Below are 25349 nucleotides of genomic sequence, written 5' to 3' on the forward strand. Positions count from 1 at the left end.
TATGGGTAACTAGAGTGTTAACTGCTCGACTGGTCCTCCTACATGATACTTCTGACCACCACTCCATGATGCAAAACCCTAATAAATGGTTCTCCACAGGCATAGGTATGGCCAAACTGGCTGATGATACCTATAAATGTACCCACCAAGGGGACACAATCATTGGGATCAAAATTCGGCCCGGGCACTACCATAAAAAAAAAATGGCCCAATTTCCCGAATCGTTAATTATTTCCTTTTGTTTCTATAGTGTGAACTCGGCGTGACGGCACTGGAGCAAATTAGGGGAGCACCAGTTACACTGCACAAAATCAAATTAAGGGGTTAAGAAGCTCCCTCATGGGCCCTCATCAAGCCATTGCTTTGCAAAGCAAGTGCAAATGGATACCCATCAGCCGCTTCTTAAAGTCTCTGTCATACCTGGGGGGAGCGAGGGGTCAAGCACACCTCATGCTACGACTACGGGGGAAGTCCATTGTACCCTTCCCTGGCAATTATCTGGCCTGATGTGGTTCAGGCCCACTATATGTATACAAAGGCTGTAACAACAGCCTTTCACGTTGTGCGCCTGCAGAGGAGATGGGGCTGCCCTGGCTAATTGGGCTACTTAGTCCACCAAAAAATACGGCCCACCATCTGGCCTCGACCACAGGCCCTTCATCCCAAGATCGACTGCCCGCCTTGCCAATCCGAGCCTGGACACCATACATCCTCCGCCTTACTCGCTCTAAGGTATCGCCTTCTTACCATTCTTGCATCCGTATTGGCTCCCTAGATACTGGCTTGGAACATTGTTTAGCTCCATTGTGCAGGGGTGCCCTGCTCCATGTTTTCCCATGAAGGGCATAAGTGGAAAGGCCCGCAGGGTGTCAAAAGTCAACGGCAAGACTGCCACTGCAAGCTTTGCAACTTATCGGGCTGGGCTGGTTTGGGGGTGGGATTGTCCTCACCCTTGTCTCTCACTGAGGGGGCCTGCACCCACTCCACACTAGCTTGGTATTCAATCATTTTCCATTTCAGTTGTCTAAAGTTTATCCCTAGTTGCTTATTGATCTACTTCTCACCATTGTCGACCACTCTGGGGTAGCATGACAGGCAGCTTGAACTGATGTTTTCATTTTGGTTGTTGCCAATTTATTGCGTTACATATTGGCCAATAATGCAAAATCCGTGCTGTAGTTTTGAACAGCTCACGACAAAGGAAACAAAGAATTTAAGTATGGGAAATACCTCCCCCTAAGCATTCATGAAATATTGTCTCTTCGCGCTCCTTTCCCACCCTGTGAAGGGTCGTGGGGATGCTCGTTGGAGGAATAACTATCCGGGGTTTGACATGACGAGCAAGATGTACCGAAGACCCACAGACGCACACGTTTGAGTGTTTATCAACATTTTGCAGGCCGTCCGCCTAGGAACGCCCCATCTTCAACCCCTCATTGCAAATTACCCCCAGTGAACAATCGCCAAATCTGTCTAATTGTCAGCACGAGTAACAAATCTGGTCTGTGGGTGGAAATGTCCTTTGATCCGATTAGGGATTTTTTTCAGATCAGGTTTTTATGCGTGTAAATGTAACTGTGTGCAAAACACGTTGAGAATCAAGCAGGTCGCTTTTATAATTGTAACTCAATAAAATGAATGTTGCTGCACTTAAATAAATGAAACGTGGATGTAGGAATTTTGCAGTAGATTTCCATTTAAAGGAGAAATTTCGGAAATGCGTTCAGTCACTGTTCACGTTTAGATTGTAAGTAGGTTTACACCAGATCAGATCATGAAAGGTTAATTCCTTTCCCACTTTCAGGATAACGTAAACATTGACAACAGTGCAAAAACACATTCAAATGAAATATAGATGCATTTTTATGCTACCGCTGATTAGGAGTCCAGCATGAATTGCACCTGCTGACATTTTGCACATGCTGCTACCGACTGGGTACATTCTTGGTGACATTTGTGGCAAGAATTGATTCAAGACGTGCTCACATATTGTTTGCACATGCCAGTCTTCCCTTTGACACCAAAAGGCATATTGGGTACTAAAACAAACACATTACAAAACTAAAATGTTATTTTCACTGGTGTATTTTGGCAGCAGAGATTACATCGGGGTCTGAATGGGCCCGTTTATGTTTGTATCAAAATATCTTTAGGCGAGGACTTTCGACAATGTCTGGCCTTAGGTTAAATGTCACTATGGCAGTCCCGCATTGTTTATTTCATGTGCAAAAATAGTGCAGACTGGTAACTCTTTCTTTGACCTTCAAAGATGATAACGCATCCCTTGTCCTTCAAGTGAAGATCATATGTGCCCCTCCGTACATAGATCCCGCAGCTACCAACAGCACTTGTGTCTTTCATTTAACACAGTTGATGTCATCTGGCATCATTTTGTTTTCTGAATCCCGTGATATTTACGAACTACTGAGTGAGCCTTTGGCTGCTATTTTCCACTTGCTTTTCTCAAGCTTCTCCCTATAAAAGGTGTATATGCAAATAGCTGAATGTGGTGCTAAACGAAATACTCAATTCAAAGACTAGTGTGTCTTGTTTTCCACTTTCATGAATCAAAATTCTTAGCTTAATCTTTTTCACTTTCAGGAGTAAACGTTTGTCATTACAAACTTCCTAATTCCTTAATGCTTGGAGACCCTTTGGAGTCACTTAGTGGCTAATCACTTGGGTTTTTAATATCAAGTAAAAAAAAAACTATTGTAAAGATAAGTATACCTCAGTAACTATAGTCTTCTTATACTTAATTCAAAACACATGCACCATAAAAATATATATATATTTTCAGGGTACATAAATGTGGAGTTGAGTAGCAAATTATTACCTTAGTAATACTCTGGTCACAACGTTGTTTTTGATCGATAGTTTCGCTCACGCTGTTGTGACATACCACCAAACATGCGATCCAGAAAGATGTTTTTTGTGTAGAACCTGAATATACAAAATGTTTCGGTATGGGAGGTGTTAACAGTCCTTCACATACCCTTGCCACCTAAATCTGAATTTGTGAAATGGGACATTCCGGAAAGACCAGAGATGAACCTATTATTTCGATACTCCAGATTTATACAGTATGATCTACAGTGTCATTGGCCTCACATGAAAAACAAGGAAAATTATTTCCGGAACAAGAATCCTCACCCACCAAACTGCATGCTTCATCATAGGATTGTGTCCCACACTAGGGGGTGCAGTGCAATGCCTACTCAATGGGGGCTTTTTAGGTAGGGTCTTTTCACTGCCCCGTGTTAAGTGCTTGTGTGTCAGAGGTTACAGTGGGTGTAGTGTCAGATGGATTAGAGACTTAAAATTGTCTATAGCTATAGGACTTTAGACTTTTATAGGAACTGGGGATCTATGGCAGGATGAAAGACACAAAGAACCAGGTGAACCTGAGGTGCTCTGTATCCCTCTCTTTTGGTTGGTATGTTTCACACTCTATTGCCTGATACGGTCAGGTTGCATTTCTTCAGGCGCTTTTGGTTGAACCCTATATGTATGAGCAGTGCCTAAATCTATATACCTTAATGAGACCTGTCTGCTGGTCCCATCCAGCAGATAGGTCTAAAAAAAAATTGTATATGACTTGGAAAACATGAGTAAACAAAAGTAGAAAGGACTCATCTGGTATGACACACAAAGTGCTGTGTGCATACGGATAATCACACCACAGTACTATAGGTTAAATAAGAAAATTAAAAAAATAAGAATATTTGTGGTGACCTGTGTAAAGCTTCCTGTAAACACAAGGAGCATGCCTCATGTGGAGCCCAGCTGCAAGAATAAAAAGGTGTAGACAAATTATTGCCCCATTGAGCTGCAATATCATCAATGCCTCATTCAGGGAAGGTTCTTTTCCTACCTTCCCAAAAAAAGCAGTAATAAATCCTAAAGAAGCTGAATATTCAACAGTAGTTCCTGCAACTAAGGCCAATTCCTCTGTTTCCTTTTATCTCTAAACTTATTTTAAAAAATGGTCACTAAACAACTTCAAATGTATGTAGACAATAATAAACTTTTTGAACCTAGTGAAGTTGGCTTTAGCCCAAGTTTCTAGTACTCTCCAATCAGATTCCACAAATCCGGAATGCAGTGATTAGAGTTATTTTCCATCTAAACAAAAATAAATACCATCTCAAACCAGTTGAAAAGGCTTCACTGGCTTCCAGTACAAAACTGATTAAATTCAAAGCTGCGTGCATCATTCCCATTTCAATGAGAAAATTTAGAAATATACCCCCACGTGTGCCTTGTGCTCCTCTTCCAAACACGTCTTTCAAATACCCCATTTTAAATTTCTGAAATTGAGAGATGGGTCCTTTGGACACTAGGGACATAAACTCTGGAACTAAATACCGTGTGAAATCGGGGCTCTGACTACTCTTGTCTTTTAAGAAAGCATAACAACTTGTTTTTTCCCCTCATCAGCCCAAGCGGAAGACATATTTTTGGGATGCAGCTGATCAGCGCCAAGAGACTTATTACAGTGTATGTGCATTTTATAAAAAATCATAAAAATTAATTCATTAATCCTGGTCTTCTTTACATGCCTGAAAGGCAGTTCTCCAGATGTTTTTATTAGTTGGCTGAACAACTTTGCAGTGATGAGACTGGTAACTTGACTGGTGCACTATTGTTCCTTCAGCCAACTCATGGCACGTTTCCCAGCCCCCTCTTTGGTTTGCCGTCAGAGACGATAATATATTAAACAGATTCTTTTTGAGCTTTTAGCATGTCTTATTAAGTTGGAGGTCCCTACATCATGCAGTCATGTCTACTATCCTGCCAGTCTACATTTACGAATCAGTGAGACCACTGTTAACCAGATATTCAGTCCCCATCTCCCCAGCAGACTTATAAACCCTGCATGATTTGGGTAGGAGCACAAACCACTTTGCTTAGACTGAGTTTTGGGAGTGGGCGGCATGTATGTCTGGCACTTGAAATGCTAGTGCACCATAAGAGTAACTCAATTCCTAGAGATGAAAAGATCTTTTTCAATTGAGTTTTTTTTTGTATTTGTTTAGTTTGATTTGGATTTCCGGGTAGAATAGGTTGATGCTACTTAACGTCATGACATTCCTTTTGTCTTGGACAATTTTAGGGGTTTCTGTGCCTTACTGTAGGACACATTTCCTCAGGATTGTTTGTTACCTCTTATGTATTTTGCACATTTCCAAAAGGTTTTCAGATGTAGATAATTTACAGCATGGATTGGGTGTCTCTATATTGTTACCAAAATATTCACCTATAAAAATATGACATGCATTACATTGCCCACTAGTTCATTGTCAAGGTGAATATATATCCATTAGTCATAACTCCACACTCACTCACCTAGGCTTGTCGTGCAATGTACTTAGAGATGCACATCTTCTATATGCTCCTAATATGAACCCTGATAGTGTCCTACTGTAAAGGCCCCGACAGCTGGAGGGCTGTAAAGTTCTTGGGACTCGGAAGAATCATATACGGAATCCTGGGCAAAGCCAAGACTTGCATTCCTGGGGTTTAACGTAGAAGGGCGAGTCAGGGCAGTTTGTTCTTTTTGTTGAGTTACTGTTATGTTGTATTAACCCCTTAAGCCTATTGTGTGTTTTGACTGTAAATATAAGCATCCTGGCACCTTGGAACCGAGGCAGTGGCCCAGGTTTGTCATCCGTTAACTAAATATGACAACACTGGTATGACATTTTTTGGCTCTTTTTAGTGCTCCCCCCTTTCCCCTTCCTAGAAAATACCTAGCAGAAGCCAGGGTGCATAGCTCTCATTGGCCCAGCAGGTGCAGTGGGACCGGGGCTCAGAGGCTGGGTGGTCCATGGGTAGTACTGTATTTCACAGGTCAAACAGCGGCCCAGGGATGGAGGGGGCATTTCCTTCCTTGCACTGGCGGGTAGGCGGTGACACACAGGCTATGGCACTGGCTGAAGCTAGTGAATTTGACAGAAAATCTGACTTTCTGTACCTTCTAACTCAACTTGACTAACACAGACATCAGGCTGCGTTCCCTGGGTGCAGGAGAGGTTTACTGCATCTTGCCGGAGAGATCACATGTTCTCCCTGCCTCCTCTCCCCGCCTGTGGCCGCTTTCAGCAGCTGGCAGAGCTGACGGCTGCAGGCCAGCCTCTGCAGACCCCTTCTTGTCTGGATTCTACGAGCGAGCAGCATCTCCAACATGCCTGTCTCTACGGATTGATGGAATGCTTTGCACATCTCCCCATCAAGCATTTTCTTTTTTGTTCCATTTCACCGAATTGCCTTACCCCCAGCCATGTATGCATTTGAAGATTTCAGGTAGGATTTTGTGCTGTGTAGGTTTTGTTTTATGTTTATGTTTTGTTTTTCCGGGTTAATCTTATCTTTACCTGTTTCATGACGCAGACTAACCCTTCTTCAGTGGCAGGATGTTTCTGGCTACAAATCTAGCAGAGAGAGAATGATAAAATAGCATATACGTTCAATCTCATTGGTTTATTTATGGGTCGTTGTTTCTGTGCTGCCTACATTCCAAAGACCCCTGACACACGTAAAGCTAGAAAATAACTATTTATTCATCCTTAATGTTCATTTTTGTTTAAGTTTTGGAAATGAAGGGGAGGCGGTCGCACACATCGCTGCGTTCAAATATTTAGAACAAAGGCTGCTTCTCAGGCAGAGAAGATGCAACCGTATGAAACAACCAGGTCATACAGTGTCTCGGTGTTCCTGTGGGTTTTCGCATATCATTTAAATCGTCTTCAGCGGGTTTTGCTCATAAATGTGTTGACGTAAATGTGTTCAGTAATCCACGGTGTTTCTGCCTCTGGGTTCTGGCGTGTAAACGTGTCCGTCTCAGTTAATTCCTACAAATGCGTTCTGTGCACAGTGGCCTTTTTCTGCTTGTGGTGCTGATAAAAAGTGGTATTTTGACATTCTCGACCTTCAGCTGTAGCATGCATTGCACTTTTTTTGGTAGATTTGTTTTGGTACCTTCATGCCGGATTGTACAGATTCATCACATTTCGGAGACCCAGGGCGATGACGCTGTCATGACAACGTCAGTGATAACCTGCTATTTTGTCTATTCTGCTATCAGTCACTGGAGAAAAAACTGGCGCGTGCAGTGCTCGAAGGATAAAAGGCTCAGTGTGCAGTGGGGTACACATGGGGTACACATTGCCGGGTGAAAGCAGCACATCTGCGCGGTTTGAGGCACGTTTATTGTGCTCTAATTTTGATATTCTGTCACTTTTCCTTGGTAAAGTAAACACATTTTGCTTTCTGTATTTATTTTGTGAAAACAACATCCCCCGTATTAACAAAGCAGCTTTGGAATTCTATCAAAAAGCTGTATTTGGCCAGGAACATACAATTCTACTGTATATGTTATATAATTATCACACAAGTATATTTCTAGTAAACACACTTTTTAATGACCCACAATGCGGTATTCAATAAATATGCTCTGTTTTGAACAGACTGGGGGAATCGTGATAAATGTGCTTTTTATTGACCAGTGAGGTAGATTTTTTTTCATATGTGCTCAACACTGACTAAGCAGACATACCTGTATTAAATAAGCTCTTTATTTTCCTAACACTTATAATTCTATTAAATAAGCTGTGTATTGACCAAGCAGTTTACAATGCTGGGAAATAAGCCTTTACAATAGGGGGTATCTGAAATTTAGCTCTGAAAGATGCCTATAGCCCACCTACAGACTGAAAAGCATTCTCTCTGGTGGGTGTTTATATACATGTTAAATGCAGATTCTGAGGAGAGAAGCTCCTTCTCGAAGAGTCGGTGGCGGCCTGCTGGGCGATCACATCCCTGATGCGAGAGGGAATCTCGAGGGAACAAGTTCTGGTGGCCCAATACCTCCAGATTCAATTCAAGGGGATCAGTTGCCCAGCTCCCCCTCGCATGCCTGGACTGCTCTATAGCTGGCTGCTGACATTAATAGTTGAGTGGTCTAAAGCGGACATCTATCCAGCCGCCTTGTGATAATGTGCTGGCGAATGCATTAGCAACTGGGGTTTGAAATCCTCAGTAAAGCTCTCGGTAGAAAGGCTCTGCTCCTAACTATTCTAAAATACGAATCTATATTTAACTTGCGACCTCACTCTGTACAGACATCGCAGCTCATGCTTTGCATATCTGCGCGGGGGCGGTATGAGAAATTGTTCCCAAGTGATAACGTGCTAGATTCTTTCCCTGCGCTCTATCAAACTATCATTATCAGTTTCCACTGTGTTGATGCAGCCAGGCTTGCAGGACTTTTTGTTTTTAATAACTGGGCATCAGCGAGGCTATTTCTTCTCCTAACCCATAGGAAGGAATTGGTTATCAATCGAGACCATGCAGACTTTTTGGCCAGGATGGAGGCATCGGTGTTCGCAAACTGAATATGCCTGAACTGGCCCAAAACATACATTCTTATTCCGGAAGCAGGCCATTGCGATCCGCGGCCCTTCATTTTGAGAAATGTCGAAGCATTGTTCAATTTATCTCTACTATGTACACTTGAAAAAAACAAAAGTAAAAAAAATCCACCTCAGTCTAGTCCTCCAAATTATTGACTTTCTTCAGTAAACCTGTAACATTGGCCTAACTAACCTTGGGCACTGTCACCACTCTGCTCGACCACAGAGTGTTTGATTAAGCATGCCTAAACACACTCTAATAGCCTTTGTGTTTATCAGAAGACCCCCAAAACCTGGCTACTTTAACAAATTATCTATCTGTGTATATGTCTTCGTTGTGGTTGTCAGAAGACCCCCAAAACCTGGCTACCTGGCTACTTTAACAAATTATCTATCTGTCTATAGGTCTTCTTTGTGTTTGTCAGAAGACCCCCAAAACCTGGCTTCCTGGCTATTATCACAAATTATCTATCTGTGTATAGGTCTTCTTTTCTCTGCCCATTTTGCCACCCGCCACTCAACCTATATGTTACCCTATTGTTCCCACATCACTTGATTTTTTTGTTAGTATTTTAAAAAGCCCCCTGAGGCAGCGTGCAGCTGTAAATATGACCTAACAATGTAAGTGCTCACTGCTGACATCTGGTTGACCTGCAGGTCACAGGTTCAAAACCTACATGGTCAACTTTAAGTTGAAGTTTATTGACAGATCGAACATCATAATTCATTGTCAAGAAATGTATCAAAACGTACACAAATAAAGCTAAAATCAATACAAAATATATTGAAATAAGTTAAAAATTGTGCAATCATAAAATAAATACCAAACAAGAAAATATCAATTAAAATAATTAAGCTAGCAGAGCACCGCTCACACTCATTGAAGTATAATTAGAGCAAACCATTTCATATCACTAAATAAAACTTGTGCACAGAAAATCCCTTAGATATAAACGGCTGTGGTCAATTGAGTGGCCACTTTAAGTCTAATAGATCTTGCAGATAATTTTTTTTTAGATAATGCAGCCACTACCAGTGGCGGCTCCTCCATATGTGTGGACGAGCGTCTCCCCCTCCCCCCCCCCCCCACCCCACCTGCCAGCAGCAACCGCTACATACCCATTCACAAGGAAAAGATAATAAACAAAGTTTATTATCTTTTCCTTGTAAAAGGGGCGGGGCCTTGTGGGGTGACCTGGACGAGGGGAGTGCACTGTGCACTCCCCCCAGAGCACATGTGTGTCATACATGGGCAGGCCAAACACAAAAGTGCAATAGGCTGTCTCCAGCCTGGCAACTGTGTTGCCGGGCTGGAAAGAGCCTGCACAGGCTCCCAGTCTGCCTGGGAGTGCCCTGGCTGGGCGCTCCCTGCCAATCCTGATGCTTCACTGAGCAGAGTCATGATTAGCGCAGGGCAGGCTGGGAGCCTATGCCTGGAGCCTGCAGTGGAAGTGCAGCATGATGGCGTCGCGGGAAGGTAAGTGTATTTTTTTATTTTATGAATTCCCCCTATGTCTCCCCCGTTCCACCCATTATCACCCGCAAGCCGCGACTGGCCACTACCAGACTGGTAGTCGTACTTTTGCAAATTCTAAATGCATTAGTGCGGTATGAAATCCCCAGTACACATCACAGAGGGACAATCCATTTGGCCCTTGGTCTAGAACAGTTTTGGGGGAAAAAAAGAGCAGATGTTCCTCAGTCTCATCAGATAGCAGGCATGGCAGGCACAAAGTGGACTCTGCCTACATAGGGTCCCGTTTTGCTAAAAAGGTGAATATTTTTATTTCTGCAAACCATGTAGTATGGTGCAGGATCGTTGTTTGTTCAAACAATAGATAACATAATAAAGTATCAAAGTTCCACAGGAATACTAGGTGAAAAGATTAACTGAACCTAAAAAATGGATCACAAGATCCAGAACAATAACAAAAACTTTCCTAGAGAAGACCAGTTGATCTCTTTGTTATATCTTATTTCACTGATAGTAAACAAGCAAAAAGGCTTGCACACTTCACTGCAGACTTTCACTAAAGTGTACTTGCTATTGCAGCCAACACCTTTCTACTATACAATTGAGAAAAATGTGTCCCCTTGCTTAGTCCCACGAACTGTGCCTTTGTTGATTAAAAATTTCACAAGTGAAGGAGCAGAGAGTGCTTCTCTTCCTTACAATCCCTCATAAATCCTTACGGGCTAATCATTGTGTTCTGAGCCCTGTGCTTAGGTCATCGTTTTTGAGAATGCAATTACCAATAACTGTCTTTCTTAGTTTCATTATCAAGGAATCCACAACGTTGTTGTATTTCAAGATGTTCTTCTTGCGTACTTTATAGTATAAAAGCTTAGTCATAAGGTCTTCGGGAGCCAGCTATCAGTGTCTGACCCTCTGAGGCATGGGCGTTCTGGTCAGTGGCCGCCCTGCCTCCTCTGTTATGTCATATTGATTTGTGTAGCACACTAATCACCCAAGAGGGTATCCAGGCGATTGGGCAGGTGTGTAGGTTTGTGGTACCCATGATGCTTATATGAAGAGCCAAGTCTTCAGCTTCTTGCAGAACCCAATAAGTGAGGAGGAGGCTCTGATGTGTAGAGGGAGATCGTTCCATGTCTTGGTTGCGATGTAGGAGAATGAGCAACGTCCAGTTTTGTTTTTGTGAATGCAGGGAAACTGTACGAGAGAGAGTGAGGCACAGAGTAGGTGTCTGGTGGGTTAGTGAAAGTGTATGCGGCTGTTCAGGTATGCTGGTCCTGTGCTGTCTAGGGCTTTGTATGTGTGCATGAGAAGTTTGAATTGGCTGCACCTGGGAAGCCAGTGAAGCTTCCTGAAGTGCATTGTGATGTGGGTGCGGCATGGGAGGTTGCATATGAGTCTTGCTGTGGTGTCCTGGATAGTCTGTGTAGGAGTCATTTGGAGATCGGGCAACAGGTTTTTCTAAGGGAATATAAGGAAAATGAGTACAATAACTGTCAATTGGCATCAGTTTAAAATCTGACTTAAATCCAAAAGGACTCAGAGTAAAACAGCATATACTTGAGCTCTCTTGAGTTGAATAAGCAAAGCGCTCAGTTTAGTTTTTTAATCCCATTTACTTCAAAGTATTTAATAACCAATTTTCTAATGAGGTTTAAATTCACCTTCTTAAGAAATAACATTCATGTGTTGCTTTGAGACCAAAGTAAGGCACTTTATTAGTTATTAATAATTTCATTATTTTGTACAGCACTTCATACCACACATCTGTTTTAAGCTCGGTAAATAACATGCTACTATTATCCAATTTAATTGTGTTCTACTTTATCGCCTCAGAAGGAAGACCAGCTGAGTTGTTCTAGTAGGAACTCAGACTCCGTCTGTGTATATACTTCAGTAGCTGTTCGGTCAGCTTCCCCCTTTCTCCCTTAGCTGTCCGGTGCACTCCTATCGTGATATGGATTCAGGGAAGAAGGGAAATGCATTGCCTCTTAAAGTCCATTACCCATGCACCTTTTCCCTGCCTTCCAACTTGTGAGGGTGTTGCTGGAAGCAGGGTCTGCAGCCTTCTGCTGTCAGCAGCATGTGCCTTTCACTCTTCTTATAACCATAGTGCTCCTGGTCCCAGGGTCTATATCTAGGACGTCTGTGCACTGTAGCCCCTCTGTCAAATCAAATTGGGAATGAAATAGCTTTGCCTTGTATGTCAAAAGCTGAGCAACTGTATCAATATACTGTTGCTGCTGGGTTTAGTTAGATGTAATTGTAATGCACTAATAATGCAAAGTGTATGTATGTGTCTGTGTACCAGTACTTGTGGAGTGGAGATCTAGCCAGGAAGCAATGGTGTTTTGAAAAAAATATACATTTTCAATAGCCATCTGAAGTAGAAATATTTTGTGGCATTTAAGGGTGCGAGACAGAAATGCCACTACTGATAGAATGTAACTGTATCCATCCTTCAGTGATTCATTTGCATATGCTCGTCTCCGTTTTTGGCACCTGTAAGGGCTATGTTTAGAATTTGTGTAACCTCTCAGTTGTCTTGTATATATTTCACTTCATTCAACACCCATTGAAGATCACGCCATATAAAAACAATTTGAGATAAGTCATCCCCAACAACATTTCAAGAATGCTGTAGGTTAAATAGGATGGTAAATACAGCATTTTGCCAATTCCTTCTACATACATTCCCTCCAAAATGCTTGTTAGTAATAATTTCCTTCATGATGGAGCCATTTTGAAGGTCAATGGAAAAAATATAAAAAGCCCCTTCAATATTTTTGCCATGATTTTACGGTACTTTCTATCAAAAGTGAGGCATTCAATTATATATAGTATGCATCCTTTAATTCTAGAAAGTCTTTGATTCTCTTAAAGTCACTTGTTTAATGAAGTGATATTAGTATGCAAATGTTTAAATTGGTGTTGGTCCAGCTGTAAAACAGTGCACAAGCATAAATTAACAGCATTTACTGGAAAGTATAAATATTATTTGTAAAACACATTATTTACAACATTGCATCATTAATTGATGACAGATATGCATCCTTGGCAAGCACTATTGCTAAGTCTTAAAATGTGCCCGACAGATTGAGCCAAAGACCTACCACAGGCCTAATCAGTTCTAATTCTTACTTAAATGAATTTCTTTGCTACTTAATATTGTATGAAAGTACAAAATCCCGTGTTTTAATTTTTTTACAGGGCACACCTGCAGCCAGGACATCATCAGACCTGAGTATAAGAAGTATAACAAAAATAAAACCAAAACAAGACAGCACACATTTTCCATCTATGCCCCCAGGTTCTGGAACAGTACCCATAAGGACCAACCCAACACTGCTCTAACTTAGAAAGAGTTGAAGATGCATCTCTTTCAAGAACACTACGCCATGATGTAGTAACAGTACATTTCTTGTCCTCGAACCTAGCTAGCACATTAAACACTTTTTGTCTGTACACTTGCTTTGACCCTCTACAGTGGTGATCTGCATTTTGGCTAGGTATGCACTATACAAATACCACAAAACACATCACATGCTATATACCTACCAAAATGGTCAAGGCATTCCAGAGAGCCATTTCCAAGGAGACGACTTTGCAATTGAGTGTACCCCGCTTTTGTCTAACTACTCAGAATTCTGTTTGCAGCCTAATATCCATAAAGTACTTTTTCAAGAAGGTCATGGAACAAAAAACAGTCCTTGTATGGCATAACCATCTGGGGATTGTTGATGTGAGCAGAAAAGTGCACTCCCATTGCATCAGTTCCGTTATTTCATTAAGTAGGTTGGTAGGTAAATTGGAATAATAGAGGTCTTTATAGTGATAAACATCTAGCCGAACTGTTATTTTACTTGATGTATGCATCAGATTTTACAAGGTAGATGATCCCACCTTGCCGCAGTTGTTGTGGACTCATGGAATAATATGAAGTAATGTTACTCGTTGGAATGACTGTCATCATCTCATGAAACATGGTTCCTATCAGTCCAACAATGGTTTGCTGACACTGGTGGGCCTCACAATGGTCATCTCTGCCCAGTTTTCTTTTTAAGTATTACGCAGTCTGTATGTTTTCCTCATTTCATCCCCATCTTGGCTGGACTACTGTAGTGTCCTGTATTTGAATATTAATTAGCTCTCTCTAAAAAAAAAAAACTTCAAATCATCCAGAACACGGCCGCACACTTAGTTCTGGGACTACCCAAACATTCTTCGATCTCAGAGTCATCATCACTGGCTGCCGATTAAGAAACATGTGTCCTTTAAGGCTCAATGCCTGTTGCATAAAGCTCTATATTCGTGGGGCTCGGGCTACCTTAAGGCATCTGTGAACTGTGGTGGTACAATGGGCTTACAAAAAGCCAGGTTTGGGGGAAGGGCTTTCTCTGTAGCAGCCACAAGGCAGTGAAATTCCATTCCGGAATATATCTGTGGTACCGAGGCACATTTAGTTTTGCAAACATCTCAAAACATGGTTGTTTACTCTTTAGGAGTGGATAAGGGCTACATCTTAGGGGTCTGCATGGACTGGCCGGCATTTGTTTTGCCTGTTTGTTCCCTCTTCCTCTCAGTGCTTCAATACCTTCTTGGTCTTCTCACTATACTCCACATGAAAAACCACGAGTAAGTAATGACAACTATCTAATGTAGAGTACTACTGCTTTTAAGCAATCTGATTGAAAATGCTGTATGATTATCCGGGAGACTTATTGAGGTCTCCATAGGTTAGTAGTTGGATATTTGTGAATTTTCTATTTTGATGTACATGTGTCATGTCTGAAATGTAATTCTTCTCAAAATCATCTTAGGAGCTGGTTCTTAACATGACTGCGAATCCTCTTTTTACAAAATATATTTTTATTGCATTTAGTACAACCAAAATTGCAGGAACAATAAACCTAAAACCTTGTAGCACCAAGACTTCTCCATAAAATTGCATTTTTCCACCATTCCGTAAACCCCTCCACCAGTCCCAAAACAGTCTATAAATTTGCATTAGATGTTGGAATGTCCCATCAAAACCAGTGTTCTGCACTGGGGCACAGAGCCCTCCCAATGATCGTTCCACCGCCCCTACAATTTAACTCACTTTTTTGGACAGATCCTCCCCTTATATAATGGCTTCAAAAATTCTTGCCCCGCCCACTGTCACTAGGGAAAATTTATTACTGCGCCTTTTAGCTCCTTGTGCTGCCTGTATATTTACTCCAGATGCAGGTAATGTGACATGCAGCAGCACTGAATATTGACTGCAGCAGCTCATACCTCAGGCCGTACAGAGCATACCTTTAAATTTGGAAATCTGTTATTTGCAGTGCTTAGAAACGTCCAGAGTGTGGTACAAACTGCTGTATCAAAAAATACATTATTGGTAAAGCCAGCATGAGGCACTTTAAGAGTGTTTACTTTCAAAATAATGAGACTTATGGATCTAATTAAAAAAATCCTCCACATATTTCTAATTCTATGGACATGACTGTGAGTGGCATTTTCAATCGTACTGCTTGATCAAATGCTAATGATACATATATAGATGATTTTTAAAAATTGAGCATTAATTCAGTTTTTTGTCTGCAAATGGCTTAAACGCCAAGTCAACTTTTTGTTGAGTATTAAGGGATGAGAATAATACTGAAATATTTGAGACTCTTGTTAGGAGAGACCTGCTTAAGCATTGTATTTATGACATACATCCTAAACAAAACAGCTATCAGAGGGCTGCCCTAAAAGCTGTGGCATATGACTCTACAACATTCACCAAGCTCTTAGCTAAGGATGGGACTATTGTAATTTGGTTCTTATTATATGTACTATGTTCAGGCACCAGAACGAGAATGGTCTGAATTGTCATGTTACAAATTACTAAAGGCTGATTTCACTCTCAGAGGTATGATTGATTTAGAATAACTTCTCAAAACGTGGTTTAACAATAATATTCTTTCTGAATATGATTTAATTTAAAACTTAGCATCTGGTTGTGCTTACCTTTTATTTGTTGCCAGAAAATCATAAATTATTTGTTGCATCATCAAGGAGTCTCGTGGTTTCCAGTATTTGATGTTTGATGGCCCATATCTGTGTCAACAAATTCTTACTTCCATATGTTCACAGTCTCCTTTCATATCTGATAGCCTCAGTAGAAATACTAAACAGGTAACTAATCTCCCATGGAAACATTATCATTTCGTAATCATATAGGTCACATCCCTCTATGCTAAGATTGTCCATAATGCTGGACTAACAGCAAATGAAATATCTTTGCCAAGATAGACCTACTTCCTAACCATCTCACAATGAAATGCTAATCAATATCATTTAATTAATTCTTAATTCTGAAAAATAATATTTTTTTGCAGACCTGTGGGCTAGCTATGGGTGGGTTCACGAATATTACCCACATCTTTAAACCTCCTAAAGAGTTAATGGGGAATGACTAGAGCGTTGTCACATGAATGTCAATAATTGCACAGTCATCCCATTTTATGACTGAGATATATTGATGATCCCCTGATTGTATGGGAAAGAAAACTGAAAGATTTGGAGCGTTATCAAAATATTGAATGCCAGTACAATGAATCTTCTGCTTACAATATGGAGAAGCTGGAATTGCTAGATCTAAAAATGTGTATATAATCATCAGAAAAATTACAGCTGCATCATAAGTCAGTGGCCAGTAATTCAGTTGTGCTCGCCCAGAGCATTCATTAACTCAAATTCAAGTGTTTTGGCGAGTTGTTGCATGCTAGCCATAAATGTTCAGATAGTATTGACTTTGTACAAGATGCAGACAGTATGTCTTGGCATGCCAGTAAAAGAGGTTATCCTCTCAATACTCTTATCCTGACTAAATGGGAAGCAGAGTTTTAACATGGATGAACTACTGATACCTAAAAACAGGCAGAAGATTACTGATGAAAAGAAGATTCATAACTAAATGTACATTGGAAATTCAACAGATGTCCATTATTTTACAAAAACATTGCAGTGTTTTAAACCTAGACTGTGACTTGGAAGAATATTTAACAGAATAATGTGCAATCACAATGAACAAGCTAAATCAGTAACTGATATGTCTACTGAGTCATTTTCTGAGAATCGAGAAAATAAATGTGGCTAAAATCCATAGCGACTGGAGTAATTATATGTAAGAGGAGTGAGATCTGCACTAGTAAAAGCGAAGAGATACAGAACACATCCAAGCAGAGATCTTTTCAGATTAGAAATGTTAATTATTTGTGTTGTATATGCTTTAAGATCCATTAATCATTAAGATGCTAGTTATCCATTTAACTTGCATTTATTGGAAAAATTTAGTTTTTTCCAGTGATAAAGAAGGGGAAGGTTGTTTTCTGCCCGGGGAACATTGTACCCTCCTCACTGTCAATAAAAAAGGCTTGACTGCTGCTGCATCCAAAGCCTCGTGTGATTTATTTATTTGATTAATATTTTCTGGCCAGGATTACTGGCTGGAAAAATAGGGTATGGTTCTCCCACTCCTGGAAAAGTGGATATGAAAATCCTCCCCACTCTAATCAAGCAGAGCAGAATTCCATGTGGTAATAATGCCATGTCTGATTCAAAATGGGGTCCTAAGTCTGTTATGGATTGAAATTTAGGAGTCTCTTGCTCTGCAATTTTTGATTTGAAATAGGATATATATATTCAAAATTAGAGTCATACTAGGACTAAGGTAATATAGCATTATACTTCGTTTTCTAATATTATTTGCCCTCATGAATGGTTTACAATATAAAAAAGTAATAGATGATTCACTTTATATCAGTGCCTTTACATATTTATCTATATTGGCCTATGAGGCAGATTAGATTTTGTTTTACCAAGGTACAACTCAGGTGGATAAGGTAATAGATTGCAAAGAGTTTTAAATGATAGGAAATTAAATATTCGATCACCTTTGAGAAGGGCCAGGGAGACAGTTGAATCGCATCAGGATTTTCTGCTTATTTGGTATAGCCTATTTGGCACTTTCCCCCATACATTTCTTGCAGATTGAACCAATAAAAAAATTAATTGAAATGGATATATTTTCACACCAATGGATACTGTGGGATTAACATCATCAGCGAGGGCGCTGGTCTGCCCTGCGCTCTACAGTTCGATTACGAGCCAGAGCCAATGCTCTTGGCTTTTTCCCACTAGGCCAGCGGGTAGAAACCCAGGTTTCCGCCCGCTGACCTACTGGGAAACTCTTAATGGGCCAGCGGGGAGGTAGCCTGTAAGGCGGCAATCTCCCTGTCAGACGTTCACTCATAATGAGCCCCAGAGTTTTGTATAGCTTGGTTAGCTCCTGAACCTAGGTGTGGCTGCTGAACTGTGTGGATTTATAGACACAATTTCAGTTTGCCATATGCACTAGGAAGAATACTCAGTGTACTGTTTTATCTGCAGGAAAATGTGATCTGCGACTTCTTGTAAATGAATCAATCTCGCCTGATCTTGTGGGAAACAGTCATAAAATAGGTGACCATATTTTGCTACGAAGCAGTTATTACAAGAATCTCACACTGTTTTATAAGAACATTATTATTTCTGTGGAGTAACATCTTTCACATTAGTTTCTCTTGTGCCGGGGTGATGTTCTGCCTCAAAGTTGGAAATGTTTATAGTCCTTGCTGATGAATAGTCAACCATTTTATTAGCCCTTCCCCAAAATTCTAGTTTTCTAAATGGATTTCAAATGCAAACCTAAAATACTTCACACCACCTCCAAGTCTATAGATCTTTCAGGTTGTCTTGATACTAAGAAGGATTTGTCAGTGTTTGGGGCCAAATTAAAATTGGGTACGAGTCAGGACAGGTACCTCCTTACTTTCTCTGAACTCTTTGGGTTTTATTGTTTTCAGTTAGCTGTAGAAGTGTACAAATTGCTCAGTAGATGACTTATGGGCTATACAAAGTTGCTGAAAATGCTTTATCATGACAAGTCTCCAAAGCAGGTGGGGCAAGATTCCACCTAAATGTTCTATTGATGTTGACCACCACAGCAGTTCACTGTTAAGGAAAAGTGAACTTCTATTAATTTGCATTTCAAATAAAGGGTGCACAAATACCGACTGAAAGAAGGACAAGAATTAGAACTTTGTTTATTGGGCTCCTTTCAATTATCAAAGTTCTGCTTGATATCCTTGATGTTCCATATCCTCTTCCTTATTGCAATGTATTGTATCTCAAAATGATCTTCCCCCTTGATTTATAACACTCTTTGTCGTCATTTAATGTGTTCAGAACAGTAGTTGCAACACAGGAGCTACATGTATGTTTCTTCATACAAGCACACACTTGGCAACTGCTACACAGGAAAAGTACCATATTCCTGCCAGTCTACAGACGTAGGATCAGAAACTGCAAGAAAGAACTCAATGCATTTTGCCTCTAATGCATGCAAAGCACAAACTCATTAGTTTACACATGAAGTCACAAATGTGTTGTGCAGGCCAAGGGACACAGAATTAATCAGTACCAGTGCACTTGGAAGATGTTGTCCATCACTATGCACACCCAGTGGTGCGTGTCTAACTGTTGAAACCAACAATTGCCCAAACTACTAGCCTCATCCATACCTCTCCCTAGCTGCATTCTATTTCATTTGCACCCCCAGAGAGTTATATTTAATGTTCCACATCCAGTCATCATTTACATGGTTACTACTCCCCAGTACTAGGCTGCAGCACTTTGCTAGTAATGCCTTATTTCCAGCAATAAACCGTAAGCCTATGGGCAGGTCATATTTCAAGCTCTAGTGTTTCAATAGTGCCCGCACTATGGCACTTGCACCTTGCTGGTATAGCCCATTTGCATTGGGTATGCCAGATTTGTGACACCTACAGTCATACCCACTTCAACACCCATCACCAGTCATTCAGAGAAGGTAGTGGAGCAACACCAAAATGAAGACCTCTGATTGGTGCTCCTATCAGACCAGCAACATGTGCCTAGATAACGGGGTAGTGTTACTTTATGACTATATGAACAAACATTTTGATGAAGATTAATGTTCCGAAGAACCTAAACCAAAGGGAATAATTTAGGAAGAAATTCCATAAATTTAAAAGTAGGCTGCTTTTCCTTGCACGCCTGCGTCCAAAAACACTGAGCAGAATCACAATATATTACAAAGATGTCCATTTATATCATTCCGGACAAATTACTCATCTAGGCCATGGATGACTAATGACTTTTATACACTGATGTAATCAAACAGGGACAAAACATACATATAAACATACTTTGTTTCCAAATTATTCGTGGTTCACTAAGGTGCAGTGCATATGGATACGGCAAACTTCTAATGAGAAACAGTGTGGAGTAAAGCGGTGTAATGACTGTGAAAAAACTGGGTAATTCCGTCCGTTGGAAGGCGCTTTTAAAGGCTGCTAATTCTAGATTTCACATCCTGTAATTAACCACAATTCTTACAGGAGAGGGAAATGAAAACCCTGAATTTCGAGAGTTGATTATTTTGCATATCTCTAGCCTCTTTAGCTAAAGCATTTTCACTGACTATGATATTAGCATTGACACTCCAAATTCCCATTTGAAAACTTTCAAATGTATTCTTCTGTAGAGGAATGGAGATGAATGCTTGTTCTTTTTTAGAGAAAAAAAAACATCAAGTAAGAGGAAACCAGCAAAGCATCCACCTAGAAAACCGAATGTGCTATGGTACAATGAAAGAAACAATGTGCCTCCCGCATGCGGTAGTACATTGGGATTATGAAAAAGCTATCCACGGTTCAGTCTGGTGTAGGACTTCCACACTTCTGTGATCCTTCGTGTACAACGTGTAATCCTCGCAAAATGTTTACAGAGATTCATTCCCCACAACAGGATCACTACTGAGCGCTCTCATTAAATCTATATTTGAGAAATGCTCACTTCAAGTGGCCATTCTACGGTTGCCTGACACACTATCACAGGAAGAGTTGAATGTCCACCAGACACTGCACAGTTCATTGATGCCACATATTTTGTGTTTTCACTCCTCTTGGAAGTTCACTATGTCACACCCTTGAGCACTAAAAGGACGCAACACTGTGTTTTGCCTGCTGTGTCTGCCAGAGAACTTACAGAAGTTGCCATTTGGCTGAATGCAAAAACGATAACAGATTTGCTAAACCATTTGCAGGCACACATTTCCCAAAGTTCAACCGCAAAAGTGCAATTACTGATAATGGTGAATTTTCACAAATGAGGTGCACTTCTTCAGAAGATCTGCCTCAAATCCAGTGCATCCCTTATTCACAAAGCCATGCACTGTCAATGTACACCCCCAGGACACAATTCGTTGTGAACTAAGTCTTGCTCCTGTACACGGCTTGTACAGCAGTACTAATGTACATTGTGCATTTTTCTTCTTGTTAGTCTCTCTTTCAGTGTGTAGTTACAAAAACCACCAAACAATTTAAAGTGAGAATGTTAATTTCCCCATCTAACCGGGGCACCCATACATGGAATGCAGTGGAAAATTTGCTTCTCTAAACCAGCGATAACATGGTCAAATGGTCTGGCCTACATTAATGAAGAATATGTCGGTGACAATGGTACATTGTAAATCAGTTATCAACGTGCATAAAGATTTGAATATCAAGCCAGAATTCAGAAAACAATACTTTAATAAAAACTGCTAATCAATAAATATATCTGCAATGCAAATAGAAATTCAAATGGTAGAAAGTACACAAAACAGAACAAAAGTGTAATCCAACATAATGCAGTAGTAAAAGCTATGGTCTTGTCTATGCTCACACTGTATGTAATTCACAGTTAGTAAATGATGGTGAGTAACAACACAAAGTCTCCAAAGCCAAGAACTCAATATTACCACAACACAGTTACAGAAATGTTGGTAAGATTAAGGAATATTCAAAAACATATTTACGTTCTCTAATTGACAGTGATCAACACAGTGTATAGTAGTGGATCACTAGCCAGCCACATGCCAAAATTGAGTTACTTTGTTACTAGTAGGGAACTTTTACAACACTGTTGTTTGTGAACACCTAAAAGATGCAGGATCAAAGTAGATTAAATGTCAATCGATCTGCAGTGCGTTTGGTAAATTTAAAAAGAACGGGGCTCTATCTCAGAGTTAGGAAAGTGTCTACTGAGTCCAAGGAGGTAAGCCTACTTCCTGGTTTAAGGAGTAGCAGTTTCAGTCACATGAAATAGGGATAGCTTGCTACCCTGGGGCCCTGAGCACCAGCTCCTCACTAAGGGACATCAGCTTTGAGGACGAATGTGGCAGATAACACAGAACAAATAGTTCACCACAGACCAAGGAGCTCAGTCTTAATCAGCGTGCTGATAATCCAGTTGCGTGCCAGACCACTGCTAACATGACAAATGTTGATGCAGAGAATGTGCTTGACAGTCACCACTTCACTTACCTGTCCTTGTGGCAATTTCTTTTTGGACAGCGAGGGCTTCAAGGTTCTGTCTGCATTCCTGAGTTCCTGGGTTGCTTAGGAGCTTCCATGTAGGTAGGATCAGAAATAGAACAACCCGGCCAGCAGAGCTTCAGTAAAAGCATTCAGGCTTGTACTTCGCCTGGGAGAATCTGGCATTCCTGTATTCTGGGACACTTTGGGCCAACTGGACGGCATGGTCCAGGCTATACCTTCCCCAGTAAGTGGAAGGGGCTCAGCAAGCCACAAGGCACAAGTTGCCGAGCCTGGTAACAGCATAGTGCTTTTGTTCAATCCGGGAGATGTAATATACATGACACTGGAGCCAGTTTACCTGAAAGATAATGTACTCTTGATAAGGTATGGCAAATATATACGGAGGCACACAATAATTCTGGGAACTCATGAGAACAAAACCCTGATCTTCGCAACTGATTGCAGAAGCAGTAATAGGTCACCCGTTATACTTAACACAGAAGTGGATTATCAGGGTAGGCCAGGGGTGGCTCCTTTGCAATGGTGAAGGAGCATCGCCCCCTGGCTAAGCCAGGAGATGAAATATAAAACTATATTTAATTATTGTTTTATCTTTCATCTGCTGGCTCAGCCAGCAGTGTACTCAGGGTGGAGCAGGGCTGGGCTGTGGGAGGTGCGAGGGGGGAATAAGGGGAAGTGCACAAGGTGCACTTAACCCTGCTGAACATACAGCTGGGCTGGAGAAACAGCACAGACCCCAGGCTTGTGTCTGAGTGGCACTCCGAGCCGCTCAGACCAATTGTGACGCTGCTTACATGCTACGTTTAGCATGTAAGCTGCACCTGGATTGTTGTGGAGCCGCAAGAAGACCAGAGAAGCAACACAGCAGTAGGCGGCAACGTGAAAAAGATACGTTTTTTTTATTACTATATCTTGGGTGGCAGGGCAAGGCAAAAAAAACATCTGCAAAAAGAAGGGACCATGAGCTCTTGTAAGTCCAGCATACATGCTCCTAACTAGGCTAAAATATCTCAACAAGGGTATGCCATTCCTTCTGATGAAAAGTTGAAGAATGGAATAGGTATGGTTCAAGTCTGAGATACCAGAAAGGGTCTGGTCCCTCAGGAGCAAGAGCCCTCACACCCCCAGAAGGGTGTCATGCTTCATCATAGGGCCTGCTCCTAGTCGGACTTGTGCTGCAGTACCTGACGAGCACCCGCTAGGGGGTTCTTTGCCAGAGATCCTTTATGTAAAATGCCGTATGTAAAGTAAGGGCGTGGGGCTAATGGTGTCGATGGGAGCTTCAAAGTTGTGAGTGTGAGAGAATGTGCAGGATAAAATAGACTAAGTGGTCCTCGGGGAATTTTTGTGGATGAGTCCACTGGGCTAATTAAAAGAATGGTCCCTATCCAGAGAGGCAATAATCTTCGACAGCTCAGTGGGTCAACCTGTTTCTTTCTGTTCCAAGTCAAGTCTGATCTTATGGCAATTCTTCAGGACCAGTTGTTCTAACCTACACAGTGGGTGGCATCTAAACTTATGTATTTCCAATAATTACCAATCACAAATCACCACAAGCTTGGTGAAAGGTTAAAACCTTGTTGCTATTATGGAACCAACCTATGATGGAGAAACAAAACGCCATCAATAATGTATCAGAGCTCAGAGTCAAGCCTCTGACAAAGGGAGTAAAAATCCCATTGTTGTTGCACTCACATGTAACCATAGGTATACATGCATCAAACAAAGTGAAACCTTAAACATATAGTAGCACCCACCACAAAAAGCACTTGTGACATAACAATGGGAAACCATAATGTACAGATCACACACACTGTATTGAGAAGGGTTAACTCACCCCATTTGGGTATCAATAGTGTCCCCTCGAGTGAAGGCAGTGCAAATGCTACTTAGCATGCTACGAAAGACAATTAAATAGCCATTAGATGAAAAAGGTGGCTCTTCACAGCGGAAGTGCCCATTCTGAAAACAGTGATATTCACAGGAACACGAAGTGGCGTCCAGCGGTCAACCTACCCACGCTGTGCTTCCTCAGAAGTGAAGAAACGGACTGGTAGGCTGCTGTTTAAGGGTAGAGCTGAGGGCAGCCAATTGACAGCACCTGCGGCAGCTGGCATGTGTGAGGCTGGGACTGGAAAATGTCTGCGATCAGAAGCTCATAAAATAATGGGCGCCATGTTGGAAGTACAAGGCGGCCCGAAAAACATCCAAAACAAAGGGAGGGAGAGCAAAGTGAGCCACACAACATATTACTGGCAAAATGTAACCAAACATAATGTCTTGATGGGGAGAATCTCACAACTAAAACAGGCAAGGAAACTCAAACCCTTCCAAAAAATGAGAAGAGGGAATAAAATGCCATCTTGGAACGGCAAACCCATTCACATACACTAGATAAAAGGTGTTAAGTGTAAGAATAATCAGTTCACACACCGGAAAGGTTAATGTGATAGACATTCACAAAGTGTCCTGTAATGGAAGCCCTGTTGGATCTGAATTTATCATGGTAATGTCAAGAATTCAGAGAAGTCACAAAATACAAAAGGAATACGTCCCCAGGTAAGGACCATCACATAGTTTAGTCAGCAATGTAGGGGCCCTAGATTTTTTTTTTCACTTAACAGTTTTGGCAACCATACAGTACATAATGACTTAGCAGTAACTGTTGGGTTACATAGGCAACAAGCATGTTCAATACAGGTGTCCAATTGACAGCTCAAGAGGCAGTGTAAGCTCAATGAATACATAGTATCACACACTGTAAATGGCAGCAGCACTTGCAGTACAATCATCTGAGCAAACATTCCTTCTAACCAAGGGATATAATAGCAGAACTCTCCAACAACCTCGGGGGAACGGGGCACAGCTAAACAATCGCATAGGAACCACAGGGAAGCATCACCCGACACAGCATTCTCAAAGCCATCCAACAGCAAGCATCCGGTGAAAGGCCCATGCTGCCGCCCATCATGTGCAGGAGCAGTATCTTCCTGTCACAAGAGAAACAGTTGGTGAGGCCCCAGATAT

At 41.2% G+C, this 25349-nt stretch overlaps 1 protein-coding gene across 4 annotated transcripts in view; it reads left to right on the forward strand.

Annotated features, from left to right (window-relative positions):
- The window catches only part of EVL (Enah/Vasp-like), a 403985-nt gene that overhangs the window by 71885 nt on the left and 306751 nt on the right, over positions 1–25349 (forward strand). For 2 of the 4 annotated variants that reach the window (XM_069208318.1, XM_069208322.1), the window contains exon 1: positions 6152–6306. The exons of 1 other annotated variant lie outside the window; for it this stretch is intronic. In XM_069208318.1, the coding sequence (XP_069064419.1) occupies positions 6284–6306 (23 nt within the window). In that variant the 5' untranslated portion in view covers positions 6152–6283. Of the gene's footprint in view, positions 1–6151; positions 6307–25349 lie in introns of those variants that run through there. One more of the 4 variants, XM_069208319.1, reaches the window with a different exon arrangement.

This window comes from Pleurodeles waltl, chromosome 9 (assembly GCF_031143425.1).
Source record: "Pleurodeles waltl isolate 20211129_DDA chromosome 9, aPleWal1.hap1.20221129, whole genome shotgun sequence".
Lineage (NCBI taxonomy): Eukaryota > Metazoa > Chordata > Amphibia > Caudata > Salamandridae > Pleurodeles > Pleurodeles waltl.